Source organism: Chiloscyllium punctatum, chromosome 10 (assembly GCF_047496795.1).
Source record: "Chiloscyllium punctatum isolate Juve2018m chromosome 10, sChiPun1.3, whole genome shotgun sequence".
Classification (NCBI taxonomy): Eukaryota; Metazoa; Chordata; class Chondrichthyes; order Orectolobiformes; family Hemiscylliidae; genus Chiloscyllium; species Chiloscyllium punctatum.
The window spans coordinates 22,454,093-22,480,679 of record NC_092748.1 but is presented as its reverse complement, the minus strand read 5'-3'; the positions used below and the strand labels follow the sequence as shown (position 1 = coordinate 22,480,679).

At 41.9% G+C, this 26,587-nt stretch overlaps 1 protein-coding gene and 2 non-coding genes across 3 annotated transcripts in view; all 3 read left to right on the top strand.

Moving 5' to 3' along the window:
• Positions 1-1,197: 1,197 nt before the first annotated feature.
• Positions 1,198-26,587, top strand: part of nop58 (NOP58 ribonucleoprotein homolog (yeast)) — a 32,209-nt gene continuing 6,819 nt past the window's right edge. Inside the window, exons 1-12 of the mRNA XM_072578671.1 lie at positions 1,198-1,360; positions 2,860-2,936; positions 3,876-3,928; positions 4,547-4,671; positions 6,648-6,784; positions 8,215-8,279; positions 9,088-9,222; positions 17,560-17,705; positions 20,300-20,426; positions 22,532-22,695; positions 24,909-25,043; positions 25,214-25,275. Coding sequence (XP_072434772.1) covers positions 1,316-1,360; positions 2,860-2,936; positions 3,876-3,928; positions 4,547-4,671; positions 6,648-6,784; positions 8,215-8,279; positions 9,088-9,222; positions 17,560-17,705; positions 20,300-20,426; positions 22,532-22,695; positions 24,909-25,043; positions 25,214-25,275 — 1,271 coding nt within the window. The 5' untranslated portion in view covers positions 1,198-1,315. The remainder of the gene's footprint in view (positions 1,361-2,859; positions 2,937-3,875; positions 3,929-4,546; positions 4,672-6,647; positions 6,785-8,214; positions 8,280-9,087; positions 9,223-17,559; positions 17,706-20,299; positions 20,427-22,531; positions 22,696-24,908; positions 25,044-25,213; positions 25,276-26,587) is intronic.
• On the top strand, positions 3,017-3,102 carry LOC140482542 (small nucleolar RNA SNORD11B). Its single transcript, XR_011961744.1, has one exon. It is a non-coding gene; the product is annotated as a small nucleolar RNA SNORD11B (small nucleolar RNA).
• LOC140482541 (small nucleolar RNA SNORD11B) lies at positions 18,005-18,088 on the top strand. The gene has a single exon (XR_011961743.1). It is a non-coding gene; the product is annotated as a small nucleolar RNA SNORD11B (small nucleolar RNA).

Here is a 26,587-nt window from a genome sequence, read left to right as displayed (position 1 = left end):
AGATGCTGAGCTTCCAGTTGCCTGCCACTTTAACACACAACCTTGTTACCTGGCCAATATCTCTGTCTCAGGGTTGCTGCAGTGCTCCAGCGAAGTTCAGTGCAAGCTGAAAGAACAACATCTCATCATCTGCTTGAGGACCCTGAAGCTTTCCGGGCTCAATAATCAGTTCAATAACTTCAGTACTTGAACTCCCCTATGTCCTAGCCCCCTACCACACACTACAGGCCTTGTTATTACATCGTCTGACATTCCACATTACCCAATGTTCGCCACAAACATTCTCCATTAACAGATACAATGTATTCACCATTCTAGCCAGATCATTATCCAACTGTTCTCTCTGTTTGGGCTCTATCTCCACCTACCATTTACTCCCACTCAGTCTTCTGCACCTCAATTCTGAGGAAGTGTCACTGGCTCACAAACGTTAACTCGGACTTCTCTTCACAGATGCTGCCAGCGCTGAAAAATGTGTTGCTGGAAAAGCTTCAAGAAGGGCTTATGCCCGAAACATCGATTCTCCTGCTCCTTGGATGCTGCCTGACCTGCTGCGCTTTTCCAGCAACACATTTTCAGCTCTAAATTAAACCCATCCCATTTGCCTGCCCTTAGTCCATATTCCTCCATTTCTTGCATATTCATGTGCTTATCTCAAAGTCTCTTAAATGCCCCTATTGTATCTCTCTCCCTTAATGTATCTCATAATTTTACAGACATCTGTCAAGTTTCCCCTCAGCCTCTGCCACTCCAGAGAAAACAGCGAGTTTTTCTAGCCTCTCCTTATAGTTCAAACCCTTTAATCCTGGCAGCGTCCTAGTAAACCTCTTCTGCACCCTCCTCACTTTCTCACAGATGTTGCCAGACCAGCTGAGCTTTTACAGGAACTTCAGTTTTTGCTTCTGATTTACGTCATCTGCCATTCTTCCGTCTTGTCGTACTCTATGGGCCGCGACCGTGGGTGGTGAGCATGCGCCGCGCGAGCCCCAGTCACCGCGGCTAATAGGCATGCGCCTTGCGACCCCCGATTCACCACGGCTATTACAAAAGCGCTGTGCGAGCCCCCATTCACCGCAGCTAATACGCATGCACCTATTCACTACGGCTAATACATGCGCGCCGTGCGAGCCTCGTTTACCACGGCTATTACGCATGCGCTGATACTGCAGCAGTCATCACGACTAATACGCATGCGCTGATACTGCAGCAGTCATCACGACTAATACGCATGCGCCGTGCGTGCCTCGAGCACCATGGTTAATGCGCATGCGCCGTGATCGTGGCTGTCCTCGTGGTCAGTAAGGAGTTGTTCGCCATGTTGGTGCTATTTGAGACTGCGGCTGGATACGCTATTTTCAAGGTATTCGTTATCGATCTCACCTCCCGAGTATGTTGCCTCTGTCCTCGGCCTTTTCCCCCCTTCCTCGCACTTCCTTACCCGGTCTGTGCGCTATGCTTGAGTCTCATTTCCCCCCATCGGGCCTTTCGTTTTCCTCTCGGGCCTTCCCTGTCGAGCCTGTCCCTCCCGCCACTCATTCAGATATACCTTTGTCCCCAGCCCTCTCTCCAAGTCCCTACCTCTGTCCCGCTTTCTATCTCCCCTACCCTCCCCTCCCCTCCCCGCCCCGCCCGTCTTGGTCGTGCAGATCCCAGGTTCGAGTCCATCCTCGGGTGACTGTCTGTGTGGAGTTTGCACATTCTCCCCGTGTCTGTGTGGGTTTCCTCCGGGTGCTCCGGTTTCCTCCCACAGTCCAAAGATGTGCAGGTCAGGTGGATTGGCCTTGCTAAATTGCCCGTAATGTTAGGTGCATTAGTCAGAGGGAAATTGATCTGGGTGAGTTACTCTTCGGAGGGTCGTTGTGGACTGGTTGGGCCGAAGGGCCTGTTTCCACGCTGTAGGGAATCTAATCTATATAGGGTATAGTACGAGGCATTGAATACAAGAGTTAAGGAGCTTATGTTGTAACTGTGATCAACGTTGGTTAGAGTATTGTGCGCTGTTCTTGGCACCGCACTTTTTAGGTAGAATGTGATTGCACGAGTGAGGGTGCTTATTTTGGATAATAAACCCTCTGAAAGCCAGTGCTTCCAAATAAACCTGTTGGACAATAACCTCGTGTTGTGTGATTTTTGAACTTTCTCCAGCCTTAGTAATTGTTGATAAAGCGTGCTGCTGGAAAAAACTCGGGTCAGTCCGCATCCGAGGAGCAAGAGAGGTTGCTCATAGGGCTGGAGAATATAGACTATGGAGAAGGATAACAGAAACTGATCAGGTCTGTAGAGTGAATTAGAGTCCAGTGACACTTTGTCAGAACTGACTGGGTTTGAAAGTTTAACTTTTGTCTGCCAGACCTGAGTTTATCCAGCAATTTCTGTTTTGTTTCAATCTTCAGTTCTTAATATTGTTTCATAGACTTACATTGTTTTCCTTGGAATAGAGGAGACTGTATTTTTGTACTTTTGGTTTCTCATTCACTTCTGTCATTCCTGATTTTTTTTTTACTCAGTACCTTTTATGTGCATTTAAAATACTCACCATACACCCATACTTACTTAAAGACTTAAAAATTAACTTTTCATATGGTCTGATTGCTTCACTAAGATGCTATTACATCAGGTACTGTCCTCCACACTTTATATGAACGGCTATTTTTGCCCTTAAGCGTGGGCATTGGTAGCAACTCACTCTGGTAAAATAAGGGAAACGTTTTGAGTTCTGGGACCCTTCAAAGGCTTTTGCTGTATTTTCTGCTAGATTTGGCTGTGTTGTGTTTTTCTCTGGCTCTGGGTTACAGAAGCTAATTTAAGAAAGATCAATTTGAACTATTGTCATCTGATTTATTTTTTTTCTAACCATAGGTCCTAGATGAGAAGAAACTCCGTGAAGTGGACAACTTATGGCGGGAGTTTGAAACAGCTGAAAAAGCAAATAAACTGTAAGTTATTTTGAATTGTTTATTGCTTAAATGGCAACACAATCTTTGTTTGTAACTGAATGCTAATATCCTGTCCAGCACTGCAGCAATGATGATGATGACACTGTCACCCTTCCTGATTAAGTACTGAGGGTTTTTTCAGTCACTACCTCATCTGAGTCTGCCAGTGTTGGATTGTGTAATCACCATCACCTTACTGGTACACCATAATAGTACTGGTTGAATTAGCATTTCAGTGTGTGTATTTGGTATGAATAGAGATATGGGAAAGGAGTTCTCAACGTTTCAGGATTCACAAGTAGACTATTAGAAGATGATTTTATGAATGACTTAATTCTGTCAATGCCTAATAACCTTTACTCAACCTGCATCTAAGGTTACAGTAAAGCAAAAGGAGGTTTGATGAATTTTTGTTTGCTTTTCAATGCCTGATGTGTTCAGATGAGCATGATAAATCTGCTGTCTTGACTGAGAGCATTTGACTCTTGCACATCGGAATTCCTGGTAGAAACAAACTGAATTTGCCAGGGATACTTAGGTCTGACAGCATGCGGAGAGAAGACAAGGTAACCGTTTTGCGTTCTGGGACACTTCTTTTCCAGAGGCTTTTCAGGAGGATTCAAAATGGTTAACTGTTTTCTTAGACCCTTCAGTCTGAAGCCGGAGGGAAAGGTTAGCTAGAATATTTGCTGAATCGCATTTCCTGTGTTGCTGGTGAAATGCATGTGAGAGAAAATGTGGTTGGAATTGGCTGCCTTAGTTAAATAGTGTTATACTGAGAACAGGAGTATGTATATCATTGTATTACCCGATTCCATGTGACGGATGGCCATTTGGGAAGGTACCAGTGAAATTAAAAGGAGCATAATTTAGTACATTTACCAGAGGAGGGCAGGAGAAAATAAATGTTTTGTATTTTTATTTCTTTCCTGTCTGCAGTGTGAAGTTAAAACATTTTGAAAAATTTCAAGATACCACAGAAGCTCTTGCCGGTAAGGAAGTCTTAATCCACTATTGTTAACACTGAAAATATTCAGTCAGTTAAGCCTGTTTGAAATAAACAGCACTTCCTGCACGACTAGATAAGCAGTCGAGAGTGTGGTGCTGAAAAAGCACAGCAGGGCAGGCAGCATCCAAGGAGCGGGAGAATCGATGCTTTGGACAAAGGCCCTTCATAAGGAATGAGGCTCTGAGCTGAGGGGGTGGTGAAATAAGTGGGTGGGGGTTGGGGCTGTGGGGCAGGGGGGATGGTAGCTGAGTGTGTGATAGGTAGATGGAGGTGGGGGTAATGGTGATAGGTCAGAGAGGAGGGTGGAGCGGATAGGTGGGAAGGCAGATGGGCAGGTCACGAGGGCGGTGCTGATTTGGAATGGTGTATTGAATCTTGGTTTTGGTTCAATGTGGATGTAGGGAAGGAACAGTTCGTAAGATATGACATTGTATGGAAAGTTCTGAGCATATGATATCTGGGGGGAAGAAAGGGGGCTTAAAGCTGGTTGATGGGAGCTGGTGAAGTTAGGGACATTTATTTTACTCTGTTACAACAGATTGTCATGCTTGGATTCAATCTTTATTCCTTTTGTTTTAATCTGTGACTTCCTGTTTTGTAGCTGCGACTGCCTTGGTAGAAGGTAAACTTGGTAAAAGCCTGAAGAAAGTACTGAAGAAGATTGCTGCTAAGGAAGCACATGAGCAGTTGGCTGTTGCAGATGCCAAACTTGGAGGTGTCATAAAGGTAAAGAAACTATTGTTAAACATTTCCAAAATGGTGGGCAGTGCATTTTGACTAAAAAGTACGCGAACGGAACAGCAAAAGGATTGCTTAACTATTGTAATCTAATTTTGTTTAGACATTTGAAGTCTTCTCCCTTTTTCCCTTCTAATCTCCACGTCTTCAAATTGTTTCAATGTGGAGGCCATTTATGTTTGAACATGGAGATGGTTCGTGTTTAGTACTTATTGTCAAGTGGCAGTAGGCTTGACTCAAGTTGAAGCATAGCATTAGGTAATAACTTGCCAAGTTGAATTGATATAATTTAATAATAATCATATTACTGATAGCCATTGTGGTACAGATGGCCCGTTAGGTCCTTCTAGACTTTGCCATGAGGGCAGGGGGAGGTATCAGTGAGAAAGAGGGGCTTGTGGAGGGAGTGGGGGCTGGAGTTTGGGTCGATATTTTGGCGGGGGGGGGGGGGTAGCAATGTGGAACACGAGAGGAGTATGCTGAGGGAGAATTGGTGGGTGGCAAAGGTGAGGAGGGAGGCATTGGGTGAATTGGACCATACGGAGAGCGATGTATGTTGGGAGAGTGGAATCCTGGGGCAGGAACTGATTTAAGTGAGGGTGAGGATGGAGGGAGGGAAGAAAGGCGCAAGTGGGTGTCGTGAGGGCATGTGCAAAAGAGGTGAGGATTCAAGTGGTTGGAGAAGATACGTTATATGAGGGGGGGGATGTGGCAGGATCTTCCCCCACCATTCCCAAATAACCTTGGCCTTCTTGGACAACGTCTGAGAAAAACCCAGGCTGACAGGCCTCTCGACCCAACATTCATATGAATTCTGCCAAGATCAATTCAGAGGTTGCGCAACCAGAGGTATAGGTAAACTTGGTTTATATTAAACCTAGCTCCTGAGTTTGGCCTGTAAGAGGGTCCAATTTGTCTATATGTCACTTTGAATTTTAAGTGAAAGGCAAAGAGAAATAAACTGTCAGATCTTAGAGCCAATTTTGTTAATTATTGTTTTCTGAAATTCATTTATACAATTGTGTAAAACATTATCTTTCTGAAATTTGCTCACTGGTTTTCTGAATATTAAACAAAATTGACATGAAAAGTTGGTAGCCCTGCTGTAGACTAATCCCAGTTAGTTGCATTCCTCCCACGTTATGCCAAAAGGCTTCCCATCAAGTTCCTTTGTTTCATTTTGAGATTGTTCATTGGCTCTGATTCCACCACACTTTTAGGCAGTAAGACCCAGTTATTGGTATTCTCTGTTAGTGTTTCCTTATGTTCCCTTTGAGTGAAGATTTTCAAACCAGAAACATTGTCCCATGTTCTTCTATCGCAAATTTGTGTTGTTTCCTCCTCTTTAATTATCTAAGCTTGTTAGAATTTTGTACTTTGTATCAAATCTCAGAGCTATACTCACTGAGTCATCCCTAGAATGATTCTGGTAAATCTCTGCACCTTTCCAAGTGCCATTGTATCCATTGTATGGTGAATCAAGCTTTCAATACCCTGTTTCAATTAGACGTTTGCATAATCCATCCTTGAATGTAACAACTAGCAAATTTGTTACTTCTGACCCTTATCCAGCACCTTTCAAACAGCCATATGACATGACTGCTTAGTGACCATATTTCATTGTTGCTGACCAAAACATACCTTTTAAGTTTACGAAATACAATAATGCTAAATGTTTTTTAAGAAGTTTTCATCACAGGATTTTTTGGGATTAGAGGATCCCTAATAGCTTTCTTAAATTGGACTATCATATACTGGGGTATAATTTTAAAGACATCAACATAGGAATATTTCTGCACTTTGGGGCAACTGCTTTGTTTCCCAGCATTGTGTTCAAACTTGTGTGCAAATCGACATGTGAACAGACTGCAGAAAGGAACCCAGTCACAACCTGGAGACTATTTGGGAATGAGGCTTCTGAATGATTAAATGCTGTAATTGAGGAAATTTTTTTTTGTTTTCAGGACAAACTTAACTTGAGTTGCATTCACAATGCTACAGTTGGTGAGTTGATGAGAGGAATTCGAACCCAGGTGAATGGATTAATCAGTGGTTTGCCACCTCGTGAGATAAGTGCCATGTCTCTTGGCCTTGCGCACAGGTATGAGCCCCATATGCTATAATGAAAAGGGTAGGACTCATTTGCATATTTCTAGTCAGTTGTCAGGCAGTAACTGAATTGTCCAGTTGGGGTTACACATGCATAAATGTTCAATTTTGCCAGTAACTTCAGTTACTTTAATCAATCTGTAGTATAGACTGTGACACACCTCTGGGGCAACAGGAACTCTGAACTTCTGCCTCACTTACCACCTCACCAAACTCCGTATCATCCTTCGTCATTTCAGCCACCTCCAAACAGACCCCATCACCAAGGATATATTTCCCTCCCCTCCCCTATCAGCGTTCCGGAAAGACCACTCCCTCCGTGACTCCCTCGTCCGGTCCACACCCCCCACCAACCCAACCTCCACTCCCGGCACCTTCCCCTGCAACCGCAAGAAATGCAAAACATGCGCCCACACTTCCCTCCAAGGCCCCAATGGATCCTTTCATATGTCACAAATTCACCTGCACCTCCACACACATCATTTACTGCATCCGCTGCCCCCGATGTGGCCTCCTCTACATTGGGGAGACAGGCCGCCTATTTGCGGAACGTTTCAGAGAACACCTCTGGGACAGCCGCACCAACCAACCCAACCGCCCCGTGGCTGAACACTTTAACTCCCCCTCCCACTCCGCCAAGGACATGCAGGTCCTTGGCCACCTCCATCTTCAGACCATGGCAACACGGCGGCTGGAGGAAGAGCGCCTCATCTTCCGCCTAGGAACCCTCCAACCACAAGGGATGAATGCAGATTTCTCCAGCTTTCTCATCTCCTCCTTCCCCCCCCATCTCAGTCCCAACCCTCCGACTCAGCACCACCTTCTTGACCTGCAATCTTCTTCCTGACCTCTCCGCTCCCTCCCCCTGTCTGGCCTATCACCCTCACCTTAACCTCCTTCCACCTATCACATTCCCAACGCCCCTCCCCCCAAGTCCCTCCTCCCTACCTTTTAGCTTAGTCTGCTTGGCACACCCTCATCCTGAAGGAGGGCTTATGTCCGAAACGTCGATTCACCTGCTCCTTCGATGCTGTCTGACCTGCTGCGCTTTTCCAGCAACACATTTTTCACTTCTGGCTCAGAGATAGGAACAGTACATTGCATTACAGGATCCTTCCTCTGCAGCTGCATGCAAACCTGTAACAGGGTGGAATCTCTGGGATAGTTGCACACCAGTTAGCTCCGTGTCAGGGAAGGCATTGGGGAGGCTAATGCTGTATATTATTGCCAATGCAGCTGATCAATGCTGATGGGTTGTACAACCTGATGGACAGATTTCAGGGTAGTGTAATGATCTGGTGCTTCATATAAATTGTAATTGGTAGGGGGATCTGCAACTAATTTGTGGAACCTGTTTAGCTGTATTGGAATGTGATGGCAAATTTGTCACTTATAATGTGCACACTGCTTGGTTTGTTACAGCCTGTCCCGTTACAAATTGAAGTTCAGCCCTGACAAGGTGGATACTATGATTGTACAAGCAATTTGTAAGTAAAAGATGCTAATCAGCATAAGCATCAAAAGTATCCAGTGTTTGTACTAATATGAATATATTTGGCTTGATGTAATTGTGGTTCATTGTTTTATTAGTTACATAATGCAAACGGTTGCTGGAGACAATTGATCCCAAAGAATGGGAGCTTTGGTGTTTTCTTCGTTCTACTCTATTTCTGATTATTATTTTGGCTAATGTGTAAACCATTTTCTTCTGTTGGAGAATGTTGACTGGGATATCTATTGTTTGAATGGCCTTCCTATGCACATTACTTCAGCTCAAGATGTGACAATTGCTACTTGGGTGAAAATTAACTGTGAAGACTGCAATTCACAGTTTTTTGTTTGATAATTCTTGTTACATCAAACATTTCCCTGGTTCTGAGTTATTTTTCTGTCCTTGTATGATACAATGGTTTAAGGAAGGTTAAGTACTGAATTTGAACAATTTACATTACTCACTGCTTTGTGCTACTGAGCAATAGGGTAAAACAGTCAAGCTAACTGGTTTCCCAGGAGTGACTTCCCAGTCTATCCCCATAGTTTTAGATTGGTTGAAGTCCAACAGACTGACAGAAAGCTAGAACAGGTTACTGAGCTGCTTGGCTTCTGAGTGTTAATAGTCTAGAGTGGACAATAAATAACTAAAACGGTGTATTATCTGATATATATTCTGTGCATCCAACTTTTGAGATCTATACAAAGATCGGGGTCTGGTTAATTTATTTGAAAAGAACGCCATGAGTAAATGATAGTGTGTTTTTTATGCTCCTTGTTCTTACTGAAGTCTGTTTTCTATAGCTCTGCTGGATGACTTGGATAAAGAGCTAAACAATTACATCATGCGCTGCAGAGAGTGGTATGGCTGGCATTTCCCAGAACTTGGAAAAACCGTTACAGATAACTTGGCGTACTGCAAGTGCGTGCGGAAATTAGGTACATGTCTATTTTTCTTGCTTTCACTTTATTCTATGTCACACATCCATTAAGCTAATCCAGGCCAGCAGTAGGGGGAGAATTAAATTCAAAAATAGGAAAAGAAAAATCTGTGCTGGAGAATAGATTAGCACTTTGTACGAATTTAAGATTACTAGATCAATAGCAGAATCAAAAATGTTTGATTTCATCACCATTTGATCTCCATTGTCATAGTTATAGATTGCAGAGTGACTGAGGTTGCGAAGTTAAGCATTTCAAGAAACTGGATTTAGAAAATAGATCATCAAAATGTAAAAAGTGGGAGTAACACTGATTAATCAAAGAGAAAAGATCCTGTTTCTGAAAACTGAGGCTAGGAACAATTTGGACAGCTAACAAGAAGTGGCAAAACACTGGTAAGAGTTTATTCTAGACAATTGCTAAGCAGAGTACAAATGCAAAAATTATTCGTGCATGCAGCAAGCGTAATGCAGGAGTCAAGTAGGATCTTAAACATGCAAATTTGCCATCTGCAAACTAATATTTGGAGGATGTACATTACCAGTAGTTTTCGAGCTTGATGTGCTGAAAAAACTAAAGTATAAAATGCTCAATTAGCTCAATAAGCAAACTGATATGGACTACTTGCTAAGGTCATTTGGAGCACTATATTGAACATTGAGAAAACAAAAAATAATTCCTACCTGTGCAATGAAAAATGGAATAAAAAGCTGAGAAAAGTGGCTATTGGAAATGAATAAATTCAGTTGTTAATTGAATGCAGTACAAAAGGATGCCATCTGCCTGTCATGTTCATATCTGCAAGAGCAGCTGAACTATTCCCACTTTTATTTAATGTAGCCCTGCAAATGTTTTTGAGGTTCCCTTAAAATGATCAATTCTGTCTTTGCTGTACTCTTGGGCATTGCTGACCTTTCAGCCATTCAATTTGAATTGTTGTCCTGTGGTTCTTGGACTTTTTGCAAAAATGAATAGTTTCTCCATGTCCACTCTGCCTCGACTCCTCATGATGTTGAATCCCTCAATTGTTCCATTAACCACTTCTTTTATTAAGACAAATAGATGGCATTTATCTAATCTATCCATGTTCTTGCTGTGCAGTGGTCGTGCCCTTGTCCCTAGACTGAGGGGTCCAGGTTCAAATCCCACGAGATCCAGGAGTATGTAAGAACATGTCTAAACCGATTGCTTAGAAATGTAGGTTAAATTCAAATATTGAAAAAACAATTATGACACACCTATGACGACCCTCATGTGGCACTGTGGTAGGGAACTGTGAATGCGAGTCCTGGGTTCAAGTCCCACCTGCTCCAGAAATGTGTAATAATATCACTATTTGAATCAGGTTGATTCAAAAATAGGGTTCCTAAAACGAATTACAGAAGTTTCTGAAGGCCCTCTTGTGGCGCGGTGGTTATGTGCCTAATCCTGGACTGGGAGGTTCAAGTCCCACCTGCTCCAGAGGTGTGTTGTAATATCTCTGAACAAGTTAATTCGAAAAAAATTGGTTCAGCTTTTTAAAACTAAAAGTTACAGAAGTCAATGGGGGGCTGTCTTGTAGCACGGTGGACATATGCCTGCCCTTAGACCTGGAGGCCCTGAATCAAATCCCACATATTCCAGAGGAGTGTAATAACGTGTGAACAGGTTGGTTAGCAAAATCGGTTTGTAAAGGACCTCTTGTTGATGCACTGGTAATGGCAGTGGAACTGGAGGCCCAAGTTCAAGTCCTTCTGCTCCAGAGCTGGTTAATAACAACTCTGTGCAGGGTGAATAGAAAACTAGTTTAAATTAAAATTTATTGAAGTCTCTGGGACTCCCTCGTGGTAGTAACACCATCCCTGAACTGGGAGGCCAGGATTCTACTTCACATGTGTAGTAATTTTTTCTGAATAGATTAGAAAAATAGGTTAAATTTATTTTTAAACAACTCTCCTCTCTCACATCTTGAATGACTATTATGTACTTTTTTGCAACACCTCTATTGCCTTCACACCTAAAGTATGGTTCTTAGAATTGAACAGATATCGCTTTGAGACAACCAGTGTTTTAGACAGCTTGATGGTAACTTTCTCTCTTCTAAACTTGTGCTTCTGTTTGTAAAATTCAGGGTGCCTTATGCTCTGTGCTTTCTGAACTACCCTGCCACCTCCTTTGATTTGTACAAAAATGCCAACTAGGGGATTGATAAGCTTAGTTGGCTGGTTTGGCATGCAGAGAAACTCCAGAAGCGTTGGTTCTATTCCTATACTGGCTGACATTACAATGCTGTCCTTCTCACCCTCTCGTCTTGCCTGAGGTGTGATCCTCTGGTTAAACCATGACCAGCCTACCACTGTCTGGTAGAATTAAGGCAACTTTGCATATCCCCAGTATCTCTACTTCTGCATCCCCTTTCAAATCTTTTTTTTTTATATATTGCCCTCTCCCTTCCCCATGTATGCCTTTAAATTTCATCTGCGTATCCAGTCATTTCACAAGTTTATGAAGTCAATTCTGTCATTGCATTTCTTCCCAGTTTTGTGCCTCATATTGAAATTCTCCTGCAGACCTAAATTTAAGTCCTCATGCAGAACAAGCAAAGCACTCATCCTTACTCCAGCCCCTAGGGAAAATCCCTACAAACGTGCTCCAGTTTGGAAAACAACTTGTTGTTACCTATTGTTTTGACAAACTTTGATTTTTATTTGCCATCCTTTTTGTTTAGCTGCTGTTCTCACAAAGTTCAAATCTCTTATGTGGCAAGTCTCTTTTTGTTTTGGCAAGTATCAGTCACTGCTACCTGTATTAATCCTCTCATACTACTTCAAAAACAACTGAACATTATTTGCCATTTACAAATCTGTTTTCTCAATCTGTATTTGTCCAGTGGCCTAACTTATCCTGGATTGTAATTTCCAATTCTTCCTATCATTGCAGTTAGAAACCTCTCTTTGCTGTGCTTGTTCTTGTACTTTACTTGAACTAGACTAAAACTTTACCTGGCGGGTGTTCAATTCTTTGCCATCAGCAGTATAATGAAGTAGATTACTAATTTTTTCATTTTTCTTGGATACGTCTCATCCTATCTTGGTGGCTTATCAACAGTGAGGTACCATACAGGGTTTCTGATATCTTTTTTTAATCCATCCAGTCTCTTGCTCACCACCACCTTTACTGATTTTGTAGCTCATCTTCAATGGTAAAGACAGGTTTTAAACAAAAATTGAATTCCTGCTGTCCCCACTGCTTCCATGCAAAGGTCTTATTAATCCTGAAATAACCCCACTTTTTTTAACAGTCCATGTCTTTGCAGAAGAATTGGAGTTCTGTTTTGTCACCTGCCAAACTCTACGCTTGCTTCTCTTCCTTTTACACATCTGAAAAATTTATTCATCCTATCTCACTTGCTCTAGAAATCTGAGCTTTTCTTGCTTCATTCTATTTTGTCTTCTGTCACTCGAGTTTTAGAGTCAGATGTACAGCATGGAAAAGACCCTTTGGTCCAACTTGTCCATGCCGACCAGATACCCCAACCTAATCTAGTCCTATTTGCCAACACTTGACCCATATCACTCTAAACCCTTCCTATTTATTTGCCTGTCCAGATGCCTTTTAAATACTGTAATTGTACCAGACTCCTCCACTTCCTCTGGCAGTTCATTCTGTACACACACCACCCTCAGCATGAAAACATTGCCCCTTAGGTCTCTCTTTTATATATATATATCTTTCCCCTCTCGCCCTAAACCAATGCCCTCTAGTTCTGGACTCCCCCACCCCAGGGAAAAGTCCTTGTCTATTTATAACTTATCCATGCCCCTCATGATTTATAAACCTGTATTAGGTCACCCCTTAGCCTCTGATGCTGCAGACAAAACAGCCACAGCCTGTTCAGCCTCTCCCTATAGCTCAAATCCTCCAACCCTGGCAACATCCTTGTAAACCTTTTCTGAATCCTTTCAAGTTTCACAACATCCTTCCAATAGGAAGGAGACCAGAATTGGACGCAATATTCTAGAAGTGGCTGAACCAACATCCTGTACAGCTACAACATGACCTCCCAACTTCTGTACTCAATACTCTGACTAATAAAGGAAAGCATACCAAAATGCTGCCTTCACTATCCTATCTACCTGCGACTCTACTTTCAAGGAGCAATGAACCTGCACTGCAAGGTCTCTGTTCAGCAACACTGCCTAGGACCTTTCCATTAAGTGTATATATCCTGCTGTGATTTGCTTTTCCAAAATGCAGCACTTCTCATTTATCTAAATTAAACTCCATCTGCCACTTCTCAGCCAATTGGCCGATCTGATCAAGATTCCATTGTAATCTGAGATAACCACTTCCACTGTCCACTAAACATCCAATTTTGGTGTCATCTGCAAACTTACTAACTGTACCTCCTACGTTCACATGTAAATCATTTATACAAATGACAAAAAATAGTTGACCCAGCACTGTTCCTTGTGGCACTCCACTGGTCACAGGCCTCCAGTCTGAAAAGCAACCTACCACCCTTTTGTCTTCTACGTGTATTTTGAGATCTAACCTTGCTAACCAGTCTCCCATGGGAATTCTTGACAAACACCTTACTGAAGTCCATATAGATTACATCCACCAATCTGCCCTCATCAATCCTTTGTTACTTCAAAAAACTCAAATCAAGTTTGTCAGACATGATTTCCCATGAACAAAGCCATGTTGACTATCCTTAATCAGTCCTTGCCTTTCCAAATACATGTAAATTCTTTCCCTCAGGATTCCCTCAACAATTTGCCCACCATCACTGTCAGGCTCACTGGTCTATAATTCTCTGGCTTGTCCTTAACGCATTTCTTCTTAAATAGTGGCACCACTTTAGCCAACTTCCAATCTTCTGGCACCACACCTATGACTATTGATGACACAAATATCTCAGCAAGGGGCCCAGCAATCGCTTCCCACAGAGTTCAAGGGTACACCTGATCAGGCTGTGGGGATTTATCTACTTTTATGCATTTGAAGACATCAAGCACCACTGCCTCTAATCTGGACATTTTTCTAGTTTAGAGTGGTGCTGGAAAAGCACAGCAGGTCGAGCAGGAAAATCGGCGTTTCAGGCAAAAGCCCTTCACCAGCAACATTTTCAAGATGTCACTATTTCCTTTCCCATATTCTATATCTTCCATGTCCTCTTTCACAGTAAGTGCTGAAACAAAATACTTGTTTAATATCTCTCCCATTTCCGGCTCCATGCAAGGCTGCCTTGCTGATTCTTTTGAAGGGCCCTATTCTCTTGCTGGTTACCCTTAATGTATTTATAAAAACCCTTTGGATTCTCCTTAATTCTATATCCCAAAGCTATCTCATGTCCCCTTTTTGCTCTTCTGATTTTCCCCCTTAAGTGTACTCCTATTTCCTCTTATACTCTTCTAAGGATTCTATCGGTGTCTCTTGTCGATAAATTACATATGCTTCCTGCTTTTCCTTAACCAAAAGCTCAGTTCTTGCTTTGTTCTGCCTTTGTCTCATGATATACACTAATTATACCTAAACTAATGCTTCTTTGATCATTGTTTGAAAACAAATGTCAAATTTCACCATCTGCCACAGTGGGAATTGAACCCATGTTCCCAGAGTATTCTGGGTCACTACTACAATGACAATACCACAGCACTGCAACCTTCATTTAAGTTCTTATTTACCGGCACTAGATTGGTTCTTATCCCCCTAAAATCGTCCTCCTTCCAATTTATTTTTAGTTCCTGGAAGAAGATTGGAACTAATATCAGGAACTGTGCTAATAGGACACTTCCAAAAAAAAGTGTAATTGAATTAGAATATAAACCTGTGACCATTATTAGATTTTAGAATTCCTACGCGGTAAACAGGCCATTCAACTCATCGAATCCACACCGCCAGCATTCGACTCGCCACCACCCCACCCCCACCCCCAAAACAAAATCCCTGCATTTCTAATGGCCAATCTACCTCACCTGCCCTTCCTTGGACTGGGGGAGGAAGCCCACGCAGACACAAGGTGAATGTGCAGACTCCACACAGTTGCCCAAGGCTGGAATCAAATCAGGGTCCCTGGCACTGAGACTGCAGTACTATTTATTGAGCCACTATGCTGCGCCAGTTTTGAGTTTTTAATTAACGTAGAGGATAAGAGAATCATAATTGGATTTTGAAAAAGCTTTTGTGTCAACGAAATTTAAAAATTTATGGCTGATAGGAGTGATACATATTGACTAATGACAGAACACATGAAATTGAGCAGCTGTTTACTGGATTGAAAAACTGTAATCATTGAGGTATAGCAAGTAAAAATGCTGAAGCGGCAGCCCTTTAGATGAGCAGACCAAGTGTTTTATATCCAGATATGCTTGAGCATGAAGGTAAGGAAGATAAGCAGTTGGAATGCAAAGTGCTTGCGTATGAATGTACACGTGTGGCAGGCAAATAGTACATGAAGAATTGTGACATTCATTCTGGCAGGAAAAGAAGAGGAAAGCAAAATACTTTCCCTTTGCTGAGAGACTATGGAATGTTGCTACAAAGTCACTTGCATGTGAATCAGAAAGTATATATTATGGTAGCCTCGCAAGAAGATTGGAGGGTAACAATGAGGTAGTTGTCATTCCATGAATGTCAGATAGGCCGATGTTTCTTAGAATCTGGAAATCAAACCTTTGAGGAATAAAAATGAAGTAGTGGAAATACCTGACAAATTGGCAGCTGAGGAGAAAGTGAGGACTGGAGATCAGAGCTGAAAAATGTGTTGCTGGAAAAGCGCAGCAGGTCAGGCAGCATCCAAGGAGCAGGAGAATTGATGTTTCGGGCATAAGCCCTTCTTTCGGAAAAAGGGCTTTATTCCCTTTCCTGAAGAAGGGCTTTTATGCTTGAAATGTCGATTCTCCTGCAAATTGGCAGCTGAGCAGAATGAAAATTATAATCATTGTGGAAGGATTTTGGTAAGATAGCTCTAGTTTCCTTGAAGATGATAAACCAGAGATTGCACTCACATTAAGGGGTCGTGGCTTGGGTTGAGATATAAATCCATGGAATTCTGTATCCCCAAGACCTTTGAATGCTGTTTCATTGTGCATATAAGACCGATTGGTATTTGTTCCTTTATGAAGGATCTAGAAATAATGTGCTCTAAGTGAACTTGACTTACAAGCTTAGCCATGATGGATTTCATTGAAGAGGAAAAAGGGCAAGAAATGAGCTACACTTTTCTCCTGTTGAAAGGATCCACAACAAAACAACTTGCTTAAAATTGTATTTTCCTCCTCGATGGTTTCATTCTAATCAGGAAGTTCTCATTAACTTGACACCACTTGGTGGTGCAGGTTCGAAGGGCAGAATGGTGGCAAGGTGGCACAGTGGTTAGCACTGCTGCCTCACCGCACCAGAGACCCGGGTTCATTTCCCCCCTCAGGCAACTGACTGTGTGGAGTTTGCACATTCTCCCCGTGTCTGCGTGGGTTTCCTCTGGGTGCTCCGGTTTCCTCCCACAGTCCAAAGATGTGCAGGTCAGGTGAATTGGCCATGCTAAATTGCCCGTAGTGTTAGGTAAGGGGTAAATGTATGGGTGGGTTGCGCTTCGGCGGGTCGGTGTGGACTTGTTGGGCCGAAGGGCCTGTTTCCACACGTAATGTAATGTCATCTAATCTAATCTAATGGCCTACTCCTGCCCTTATTATCTATTGTCACATCCTGCACTTCACTGCTACGTAGTACAGTACATGGGATGACCTGCACCACTTTACTACTGCCAAGTACAAATTTATTGATAGTGAATAGGCTATAACTTGGAACATTGATTGGGAAGAAAAAGACGTCAACACTTCTGGCGTTGCACGTTAGAAATTTATGCAAGAATACAATTGAAGGAGAGAATTAACATTTATACTGAGAGGAGAGCACTGATTGGCAAGAGGCCTTGAAGGCATAGCCATAGAGAATATATCCATTTAATGCTGGTTGACAGTTAACAACCAAATGTTACATTTTAAATCAAATAGATTGACTCTCTGACCAATCAGCGTTAACTTGTCTGGTCTCGTATGTTACAAAGCCTGATTGTTAACTGTCGATCAGTATTAATGGTGCATTCACCCGGGCAACACCTATATCCCAGTCAGTTTTAATAAAGGTGATGGCTGACCTTTGGCCTCAACTCTTAATTCCCAATAGTTGCTATTTTTTGAACATTACCAGCGGCTGAATAGCCACAGCCTTCGTGGTAGGGAATCTTAAAGAAGCACAATGCTTTAAGTGAATTAGTCATGACAGAATTCATTATAGTTTGCTAGTATGAAGTGAGTTGATTTTTAGTCCTTTGTGCTCATCACTTAACAGGTGACAGAACCAACACTGCTACCACAGATCTTTCGGACATTTTGCCAGAGGAGATAGAAAATGCAGTGAAGGTTGCAGCTGAAATATCCATGGGGACAGAAGTATCTGAGGAAGACATCGAGCACATTATACACCTTTGTGATCAGGTTGGTGGATGCTGATTATTTTGTTGAACCCTCTGATGTTGTGTTGAAATTTCTTTTTGAATGACAAGAATTTTCAGCTTTGCCTAATAGCTTCATTTGGGGTCTACTTTGTGATTTGCAAACTGAGAGTTGGCGAAATTCATTTTACACAAAACAGTCTTCCAGTGGGTAGCATCAATCTGTTCATGAATGGTAACCTTTATTCTGCTAAATGCTGTGATTATTTATCTCTCATGATACATCTATTTTTTAAATGTTTTTTTCCTTTCAGGGATGTGACCAGAGTCCCTGTCCAGCACTGGCAGCAGTGATGATGATGACTTTGTCACTCATGCTGATTAAATGCTGAAGGTTTTCAGTCACTACCTCATCTGAGGCTGTCAGTGCTGGATTGCATGACTACTCTGATAGGAGCACCCTTGTAAGGTGCTGTATTTGTACCTCCACACTGCATATGTTTACAACAGTGCTTTATGCAGATGTCAGGATGTTTCTGGAGTAAGTCTGTATTGTCGTATCATGACATGCTGAAAACCTTGTTATAATTTTTTCTATTTTGCTTTACACCTACTGAAGCTGAATCTTCACTGACAATTGTTTGAGGCCTGGCCTTGTGTGACAATTTTAATTAATGTGATTAAAATGTAAATGTTTTGCAGCTGTTTACCTTTTTGAGGGCATTGAACATAATGTTGCAGTAAATCATGCAACCACACAAAATTACTTTTCAGTTTAGTCATTGCTCTCTGTTCCTGCCTTGCACCTGCTTTCCATATTGCTTGAGAGTCGAAAAACCTGTTTGCTCCCCATACCCATGTTTTGAATGAAACACTGATAGCCTCTAGTAGAAAGTTTGGGAGATTCATACCTCTTTAAAGAAATTTCATCTCATCCCTGCCTTCGTCCTTTATCCTGAAATTGCAGACAAAATCTTAATGTCTGAATTCATGCATTGTCCCTAGACTCTTTGTTAAGTGACTTTGTTTCGGAAGCTTTCATATTTCCTGAGTGTAGATGTTGGTCAACTTCAAGGCTTTGAGGTAGCTCCCTCTTCTTGCGTGGTATCACGGCGTCATGGCTTATGTAGTTCTTCTGAAGTAATTTCCTATTATTATATCTCAAATAAAATATATTGGAACTGCATTTTATTTTCCCCCTTTTCAATTGTAAGCAGCCCTGCATGAGGTATGAGCTGGAGAAAGTGAGGACTGCAGATGCTGGAGATCAGAGCTGAAAATGTGTTGCTGGAAAAGCGCAGCAGGTCAGGCAGCATCCAAGGAGCAGGAGAATCGACGTTTCGGGCATGAGCCCTTCATGCCCGAAACATCGGTTCTCCTGCTCCTTGGATGCTGCCTGACCTGCTGCGCTTTTCCAGCAACACATTTTCAGGTCAGTTATGAGCGGATATATTTTACTGAACCTGGATTTGTGTATTACCATGAAACTGTTCAGTGTTGAAGTTTTTCACTGGCTTCAGAATGGTTCCTTTTTGGATCTCCTGTATTGGTCACTTTAACAACTTTGAAACAAAGCTTAAAAGATGATTAAGAATCCATTTCACACTCAAAAGATAGGGTGGGATGAAAGCTATTTCATTTGAAATTTCAAAGTTGGCATTTAACAGCTCATATCATTTGCTCTAAAGGTTGCAGTAGGAAAGCCATAAACTGAAATTAATTTTAATGAATGACTCCCAAGTAAAGAACTTTTCATCAAGATTTCACTTTCTGTAGCTTTGTACAAATCAGAATCATTAAAGATTACACAGGAATTGGTGCTACAAGCAGTAGACTACTTTTTAGTTTAAAACATCAATTCAGCAAAGATGCAGCTTTGTTAACCATGAAAACCCACATCATTCCCTGAACAGATGTGACAGAGTGTCCAACTTCAGTCTTTCTAGGTCTGCCTCTGATGTGCAGGATCTCCACTTAATTTGTTTGGCCCCTTTTTGGTAAAATCTATATTCCATCCCAGGACTCCAGTCAGGTCTAACACCCAATATTTAAGAATCCCCCCTCATTGGGGTCACGTCAGTTCTAATAGTACAGTTTCCTTTTAACCAGGCTCACATCTGGCTGTCTACTTTGTGCTAAATGCATTTTTTAGAATTCAGTACATTTTAGGTCATGCGTACGTCATTGTTGCAGGAGCTTCTAGTTCTGTTTTATTACCCCCATGTTGCTTAAGCCACTTTTGTGGTATGTTTGATCTCTCAAAATCCCTTGTTCCTCTTTCTGTCTCTGCCTTCTCTTTTCCATTTCTATCTGTGTAATGGTCACCTTCTGTCTACAGCTTTCCTTATCTTGCAGTTCTCTTCTACAGGTCATAGGCTGTTAATGGTCTTCATTTCCTTCCTATTGGTAATGCTTTCAGATTAAGAGTCCCAACATTTCAGGTTTCTGATGTGAATCGGTTCTCTCTAGGAACTGGGCTTGAGACTGAGATTCAGTGCAAATCTATGGTACTATATCTCTCATAGTTTCATTTCGGTCAGATTTTCGGTGATTTTGTATTTTTAATGCTATGTATTAAATAGAGTTTATTGTGCAGTTCAACTGCATGTGACATTGCATTCATCCCATCCCTTCAAGGTCGTGCAGATCTCAGAGTACCGTGCACAGCTCTATGACTACCTGAAAAACCGAATGATGGCTATTGCACCCAACTTGACTGTGATGGTTGGAGAGCTGGTTGGAGCCAGACTGATAGCACACGCAGGTAAGATGCTTTGTGGTTGCTGCCTCTGCAGTTCCACTCCTATTTGTACCTATAATACTGGCAATACTATTCTGATTTACTTGGGAAAGTACCTGCTGCATTAACAAGTATAGGTTCAGAATGATATTATAACCATCATTATCTACAGTAAGGAGTACCTATGTGGGGAAAAATGAGCAAATGCAAATTTATCCACTAATGAATATATTTGCTGCTTGTGGGAATATAGATGAAGATGGGAGGAAAGATAGTTAATATGTAGACCAAGGCATTTTGAAGCAGAGCGCAAGTTTTGGGTGGAAAATGCAGTACCGAAAACAATTTGAAAATGCACAGAATGGAAGCAAGTAGACTAACAATTGCACGTTTCTCTTGCACTGTCTAAAGAACAATAAAACTAAATAATGTAAGGTTTTTAAAATTAGAAGAGAGAAATGGCAAATGTGTAAAACCTGCGCCCAGAAAGACAGTTGAACATGTGGTCAAGTAAGAGTGCTTCATACATACATGTTGTATACGTGACAAATTGAATGAATGGAGCCATATATTCAGTCTTAAGCATGTGGTATGGTAATCTGTCATTACTGACATATGGCAATCAAATGACCAGGGCTGGGGCTTAAATGTACTAGGTTATATTCTTTTAAACTCCTTTCAGTCAAGGGATGTGGAAATTTTGTTTTCTTAGCCAGTAGCTATTTTTATCCCTAATTGGCCTTGAGAAGATGGTGTGCTACCACCTTGAATCATTGCAGTCGTTTAATATAGATACACACATCCACAATGCTGTCAGGAGATGCAAGGTTTTAACCCAGTGAAGAAACTGTCAAACTTCAAATTAGGATGGCGCATAGCTGGGAGGGAAACGTGGAGTTGATGGTGTTCCCAAGTATTTGCTGCCCATGTGCTTCGAGACAGAAGTGATCGTGGACAGCATTTGCTTTCATTTTCTTACCAGCTACATGAGCCTTTGAGCCCCATGTGTGACTGTGATGTTTGGAAACGGAAGGCTATGCTGCTCTTAGCATACACAGAACATCAGGGTGGCTGCATGCATGTGGAGGAAGTGGACATGGTGATAGTCATGCAGACTGTGTTGTCTTGGATGTGTGAAACTTCGAGTGTTTTTGGAGCTGCATGCTTCCAGGCAAGTGGAGTGTATTCTATCACACTCCTGACTTGTGCCTGTTGGTGGTGGATAGGCTCATTCAGGAGGTTAGTTAGTTGCTACAGAATTCTGAGCAATGGCTTGCTCTTGAAGTCAGTCATCTGGCTAGTCAAGATTGGTTTCTGATTAATGGCAATGCCTAGGATATTGATCATGGGGCTTTGGTGATGGTATAGAAAAGGAGTAGGTGATGCATTTTGACAGAAGGGTTAAGGAGAGACCATATGAATTTAGTGGCACTTCTAAACTATGCAGGAGCAGTGTGATCTGGGGGTTCATGTATATAGATCTTCAAAGATGGCAGGATACAATGAGTGGAATTAGTGAAGCATAACAAATTATTGACTTCATGAGTAGCAATATTGAGTACAAAAGTGGGGAATTTAGGTTGAACCTCTATTAAACTGATTAGATCACACTTGGAATATTGCACTTAGTTTTGGTCGTGACAATCTTGGGAGAGCGTGGGGCACTAGGAAAAAGTGCAGAGGTATTAAAGTGGCTTTTGGTTTCGGGATTTTAACCCCAAGGATTAGTTGAAGAAGGTTAGACTTCTTGGAATAATGGAGTTTGAGGGGAAATTTATTTGAAGAGCTCAATCATAACCGCTTTAGACAAGGCAGACAAAGATGAGCTGTTACTATTAATTGTAGTGGTTTAAAGGCTCAAGGTCATGAGTTTGAGAGGAGGACAAGAGAAACAACACTGCGAGTAGTAATGACGTGGAACTTGCTGATTGTGAATGCATGTGATGGAACTGAGTGTCAGTGATTTCAAAAAGAAATTGGATGAGTTGTTGAATGAATTAAACTTTCAGGACTGTGGGAATAGAATAAAATAATTGAGCAGTCTGGATTGCTCTGCAAAGAGCCAGTTTGGTTTCCGTGCATAAGCTGACCTTGTTCTGTACCATGATATCTGATTTTCCTCCTCCAAGGTTCTCTGTTGAATCTGGCAAAGCATCCTGCATCCACTGTGCAGATCCTGGGTGCAGAAAAGGCACTATTTAGAGCCCTGAAAACAAGAAGAGATACTCCAAAATATGGTTTAATTTACCATGCGTCATTGGTTGGGCAGACCACACCAAAGAACAAAGGCAAGGTAAGGTGCTGTAAATATACTGTTGTGAATTTGTGGGAAAAACTAGCATTTCTTGTTTCAGGTCCACTGTCAACATGAAATGTTGTCTGGTCTGATACAACAGAAACTAGATGTAAGTGAATTTCCTCTGCACTCCCAGTCTGTTCTAGTAAAATGATTTTCATATTTCCTACACAGCTATCCTATAGCATCTTTGAGCTTGCACGTGTGCTTTTTTGATTAGTTGTGCTATGGAATACAGTCAGAACACTGTCCATTTAGCTGTGTCAGAGCCTTTGGAATTGTGAAAAAAAAATGAGGAGTGGGAGTCGGTCATTTTGGCCCTTCGAAGTTCCATGATTGATTGCCCAACTCTGTACCCTGTTACCCCCTTTCTCCCCATATTCTTGATCCCTTTAGCTTGAATGTAACTCATTCTTGAAAACAAACATTCAAATGTTTGGCCTCAACTGCTTTCTGTGGTACTGAATTTCACAGGCTGTCAACACTTGGGTGAAGAAATTTTTCCTTGCCCCCTCAGTCATAAATGGCCCAACACACATTCTTAGACTGTGACCTCTGGTTCTGTGCTTCCTGGTCATTGGGTGTACTTATCCTATCTAGACCTGTTTACAATTTTATAAGTTTTTGAGATTCTCTGCATTCTTCTAAACTGAATATAGTCCTAACTGATCCAGTCTCTCTTCAGATGTTAGTCCTGCCACCCCAGGATTCAGTCTCGTAAAATTTCATTGCGCTCGCTCCTTAGTCAGAACATCCACCCTTGGATAAGGAGTCCAGAATACTCTAGAAGTGGTCTCCAAGTCCCTGTACACTGCAGCATGACATCTCTGCTCCTGTACTTGACTCATTTCACTATCAAGGTGCATTAAGGCACAAGTCCTTAAGACTCTTTTTAACATTCTTAGACCCTTTTGCATTATTTTGCACTGAGGTCCCGTTTGATTCTTGCCCTTGACCTCCCTGCTTGCTTTTCCTATTTCTTATTCTATCTTTTGTTTACATCTTTGTTTTCTTCTCTTCGATCTCCATGTTTTGGTTCCCAACCCCTTGCCATTTTTGTTTTAATTCTTCCACAACCTTCCCTGATACCAAGTATTGCTTGAAGATATTTATTGCAATGCTCCCCAGTTGAAACCTGTCCAAATTTTACCAGTCCAACCGCACCCAGAACTGATCCGTCTGTTCACAGGGGCTGGGGGTACCACTGGCATTTATTACCTGACGCTTGAAGAATGTGAATGCAATTTACTTGTCAGCACTGTGTATATCCTGGGGAGTTAAGGCTTTTCCATCTCATAACTTTACTGTTTCAGTTTGTGAATCAGCATGACACCTTGAGATAAATATTGCTGTTTTCCTTCATGGTCAACTACTTGAGTGCAGTTTGTAATTGAAGTCTGTAACCTGTGTGTTGCGGGAGGTTCGGTATTTAGCTTGTGAAGCAAGCTACTTTCTCTGAGTTGATTCTGTCGTGTGTCTGTTCTTACCCAGGTGATTGGTAAGTATTCTATTATGCTGTAGATGGTGAACAGAATTTTCTGAGACAGTGTAGCTATTCCTTCCTTTTCATGACTGTATGGGGAGTTGGTTAGTTTGGGGTTAAATGTCCAGTTGATGAAGGTTTCCCTCTTAACAGTTTTTAAAACACAATAATTTTGAGCAGTATGGTTGGAATTAACACAGCACATGATTCAGATAATTCTGCATGCTGTCATGTCAAAATCGAAAATGTTGGCTTCACCCAGGATTTTAATGCTGGAACATCTTGGTGAAGCAACTGTCTTCAGTGCCGCTGAGTTAGAGCAGAGAGGATCAGCCATGGTTCCTGTGCAATTATCTATACTCAATATCAAGAAAAAAATATTGTTACCTGAGAGTTCAATGTCTAAAAGGCTGTAAACACTTTTCTGGTTCAGATGTGAATAGTAGGTATTTCCATCAGAAGATGTTGGGGTACAGACTCTTTAAGTGCCAACAACTTTGAAGAGCAGAGAGAAGTGAAGAATTGAACGCCCAAGGGAGGAAAAGAGGTGTGCTAGTTGAGGGGGATTGTACTTCAAGATGTCTGTCAATATATCCTGCATAGATATATTAACATTTGCCATGCTATCTTTGACCTAGAGTAATTTGGTGGATTTGAGAAGTGAGAAAATGTTTCACCGACCATTAGTAGCTTACAGAACAAAATTTCTGTATTTGTCTCCCAATAGATCTCCAGGATGTTAGCAGCGAAGTCCGCTTTAGCAATTCGATATGATGCTCTGGGTGAGGACACAAATGCAGAAATGGGTGTGGAAAACAGAGCTAAGCTGGAAATCCGCATAAGACACTTGGAGGAAAAGGGGGTAAGTAACTGCTGGAATGTCCAAGTCAGTGAGACCCTTGTGTAGCATGTTTATTCAGAAATACCTGGCCTGAGATACCAGTAACTGTTAACTTGTGGATTATTTGTCTTTGTCATCTGTACTTCCCTAAAGTGTTTGTTTTAACCTTTACTTTCACTTTTGATTTGTAGATGAGAAGGATCAGTGGTACAGGAAAGGCCCGTGCACAATTTGATAAATACCAGCACAAGAGGTAGGTGTCCTAAATAACAATTTTAAAATTTGTTAGATTTTGTAGAATCCTATTCTGAAGGGAAGGTACTTCTTGGGAAATGGAGAAATTGAAAATTTTTTTAAAACCAGGTGACTTCGTGGAAGTCTTAGTGTGGTGCTGGAAATGTACAGCAGGTCAGGCAGCATCCAAGGAGCAGGAAAATCGACGTTTCGGGCAAAAGCCCTTCATCAGGAATCCACACCCCACACTCAACTCTAATCTCCAGCACCTGCAGTCCTCACTTTGGCCTTCATGCAGATCTTGTCTGCATTCCCTGTTGCCCAGTTAGAAGCATAGTTATACAACATGGAAGCAGACCCTCCGTGCTGACTGTATTTTCCATACTAAACTAGTCCTACTTGCCTGTGTTTGGCCCATATCCCTCAAACCCTTTCTAATTCATGTACCAATCCAATTTTTAAAAAAATATTGTAACTGTTACATGTATTTACCACTTCCTCTGGCAGTTCAGTTGATATGTGAACTACACTGTGTGGAAAAAGTTGCCCTTTGGGTCCTTTTTTAAAGCTTCACTCTCTCCTTAGTTATGCCCTCTAGTTTTGACCTCCCACCCTAAGGAAAAGACCTTTACTATTCACCTTAACTGTGCTCCTAATGATTTTACAAACCTCCCTCATCTCCTATACTGCAAGGAAAAAAAAATCTCAGCTTATCCAGTCTCTCCTTATACCTCAAACCCTCCAGTGCAGATAATATCTTGGTGGATTGTTCCTGCACCCCTTCCAATTTAGTATCCTATCTATAGCAGGGTGACCAGAACTGTACACAGTACTCCAAAAGTGGCCTCACCAACCATCTGTGCATCTGCTTCATGATGTCCTAACCCCTGTATTCGATGCACTGACAAATGATGGCAAGTGTGCCAAATGTTGCCTTCACCAACCTGTCTATCTACAACTCCACTTCCAAGGAACTACGTACCTGAACCCCTAGGTGTCTATTCAACAACATTCCCCAGAACCCTATCATTAATTGTGTAAAGCAAAGTGCAACACCTCACAATTTTATATAAGTTAAACTGCATCTGCCACTGCTAGGCCCATTGACCCAGTTGATCAAATATTAAGTTACCTTCAGTGTATGCCGTAACTATCAATTTTGATGTCATCCACAAATTTACCAACAGTGGCTCCTAAATTCTCATCCAAATCATGGACCCAGTACCAGTCCTTGGAACGCCACAGGCCTTCAGTTCAACAGCAACCCTCCACCACCACCATGTCACCTGCTGTCAAGCCAATTTTGTATGCGCTTGGTTAGCTCTCCCTGG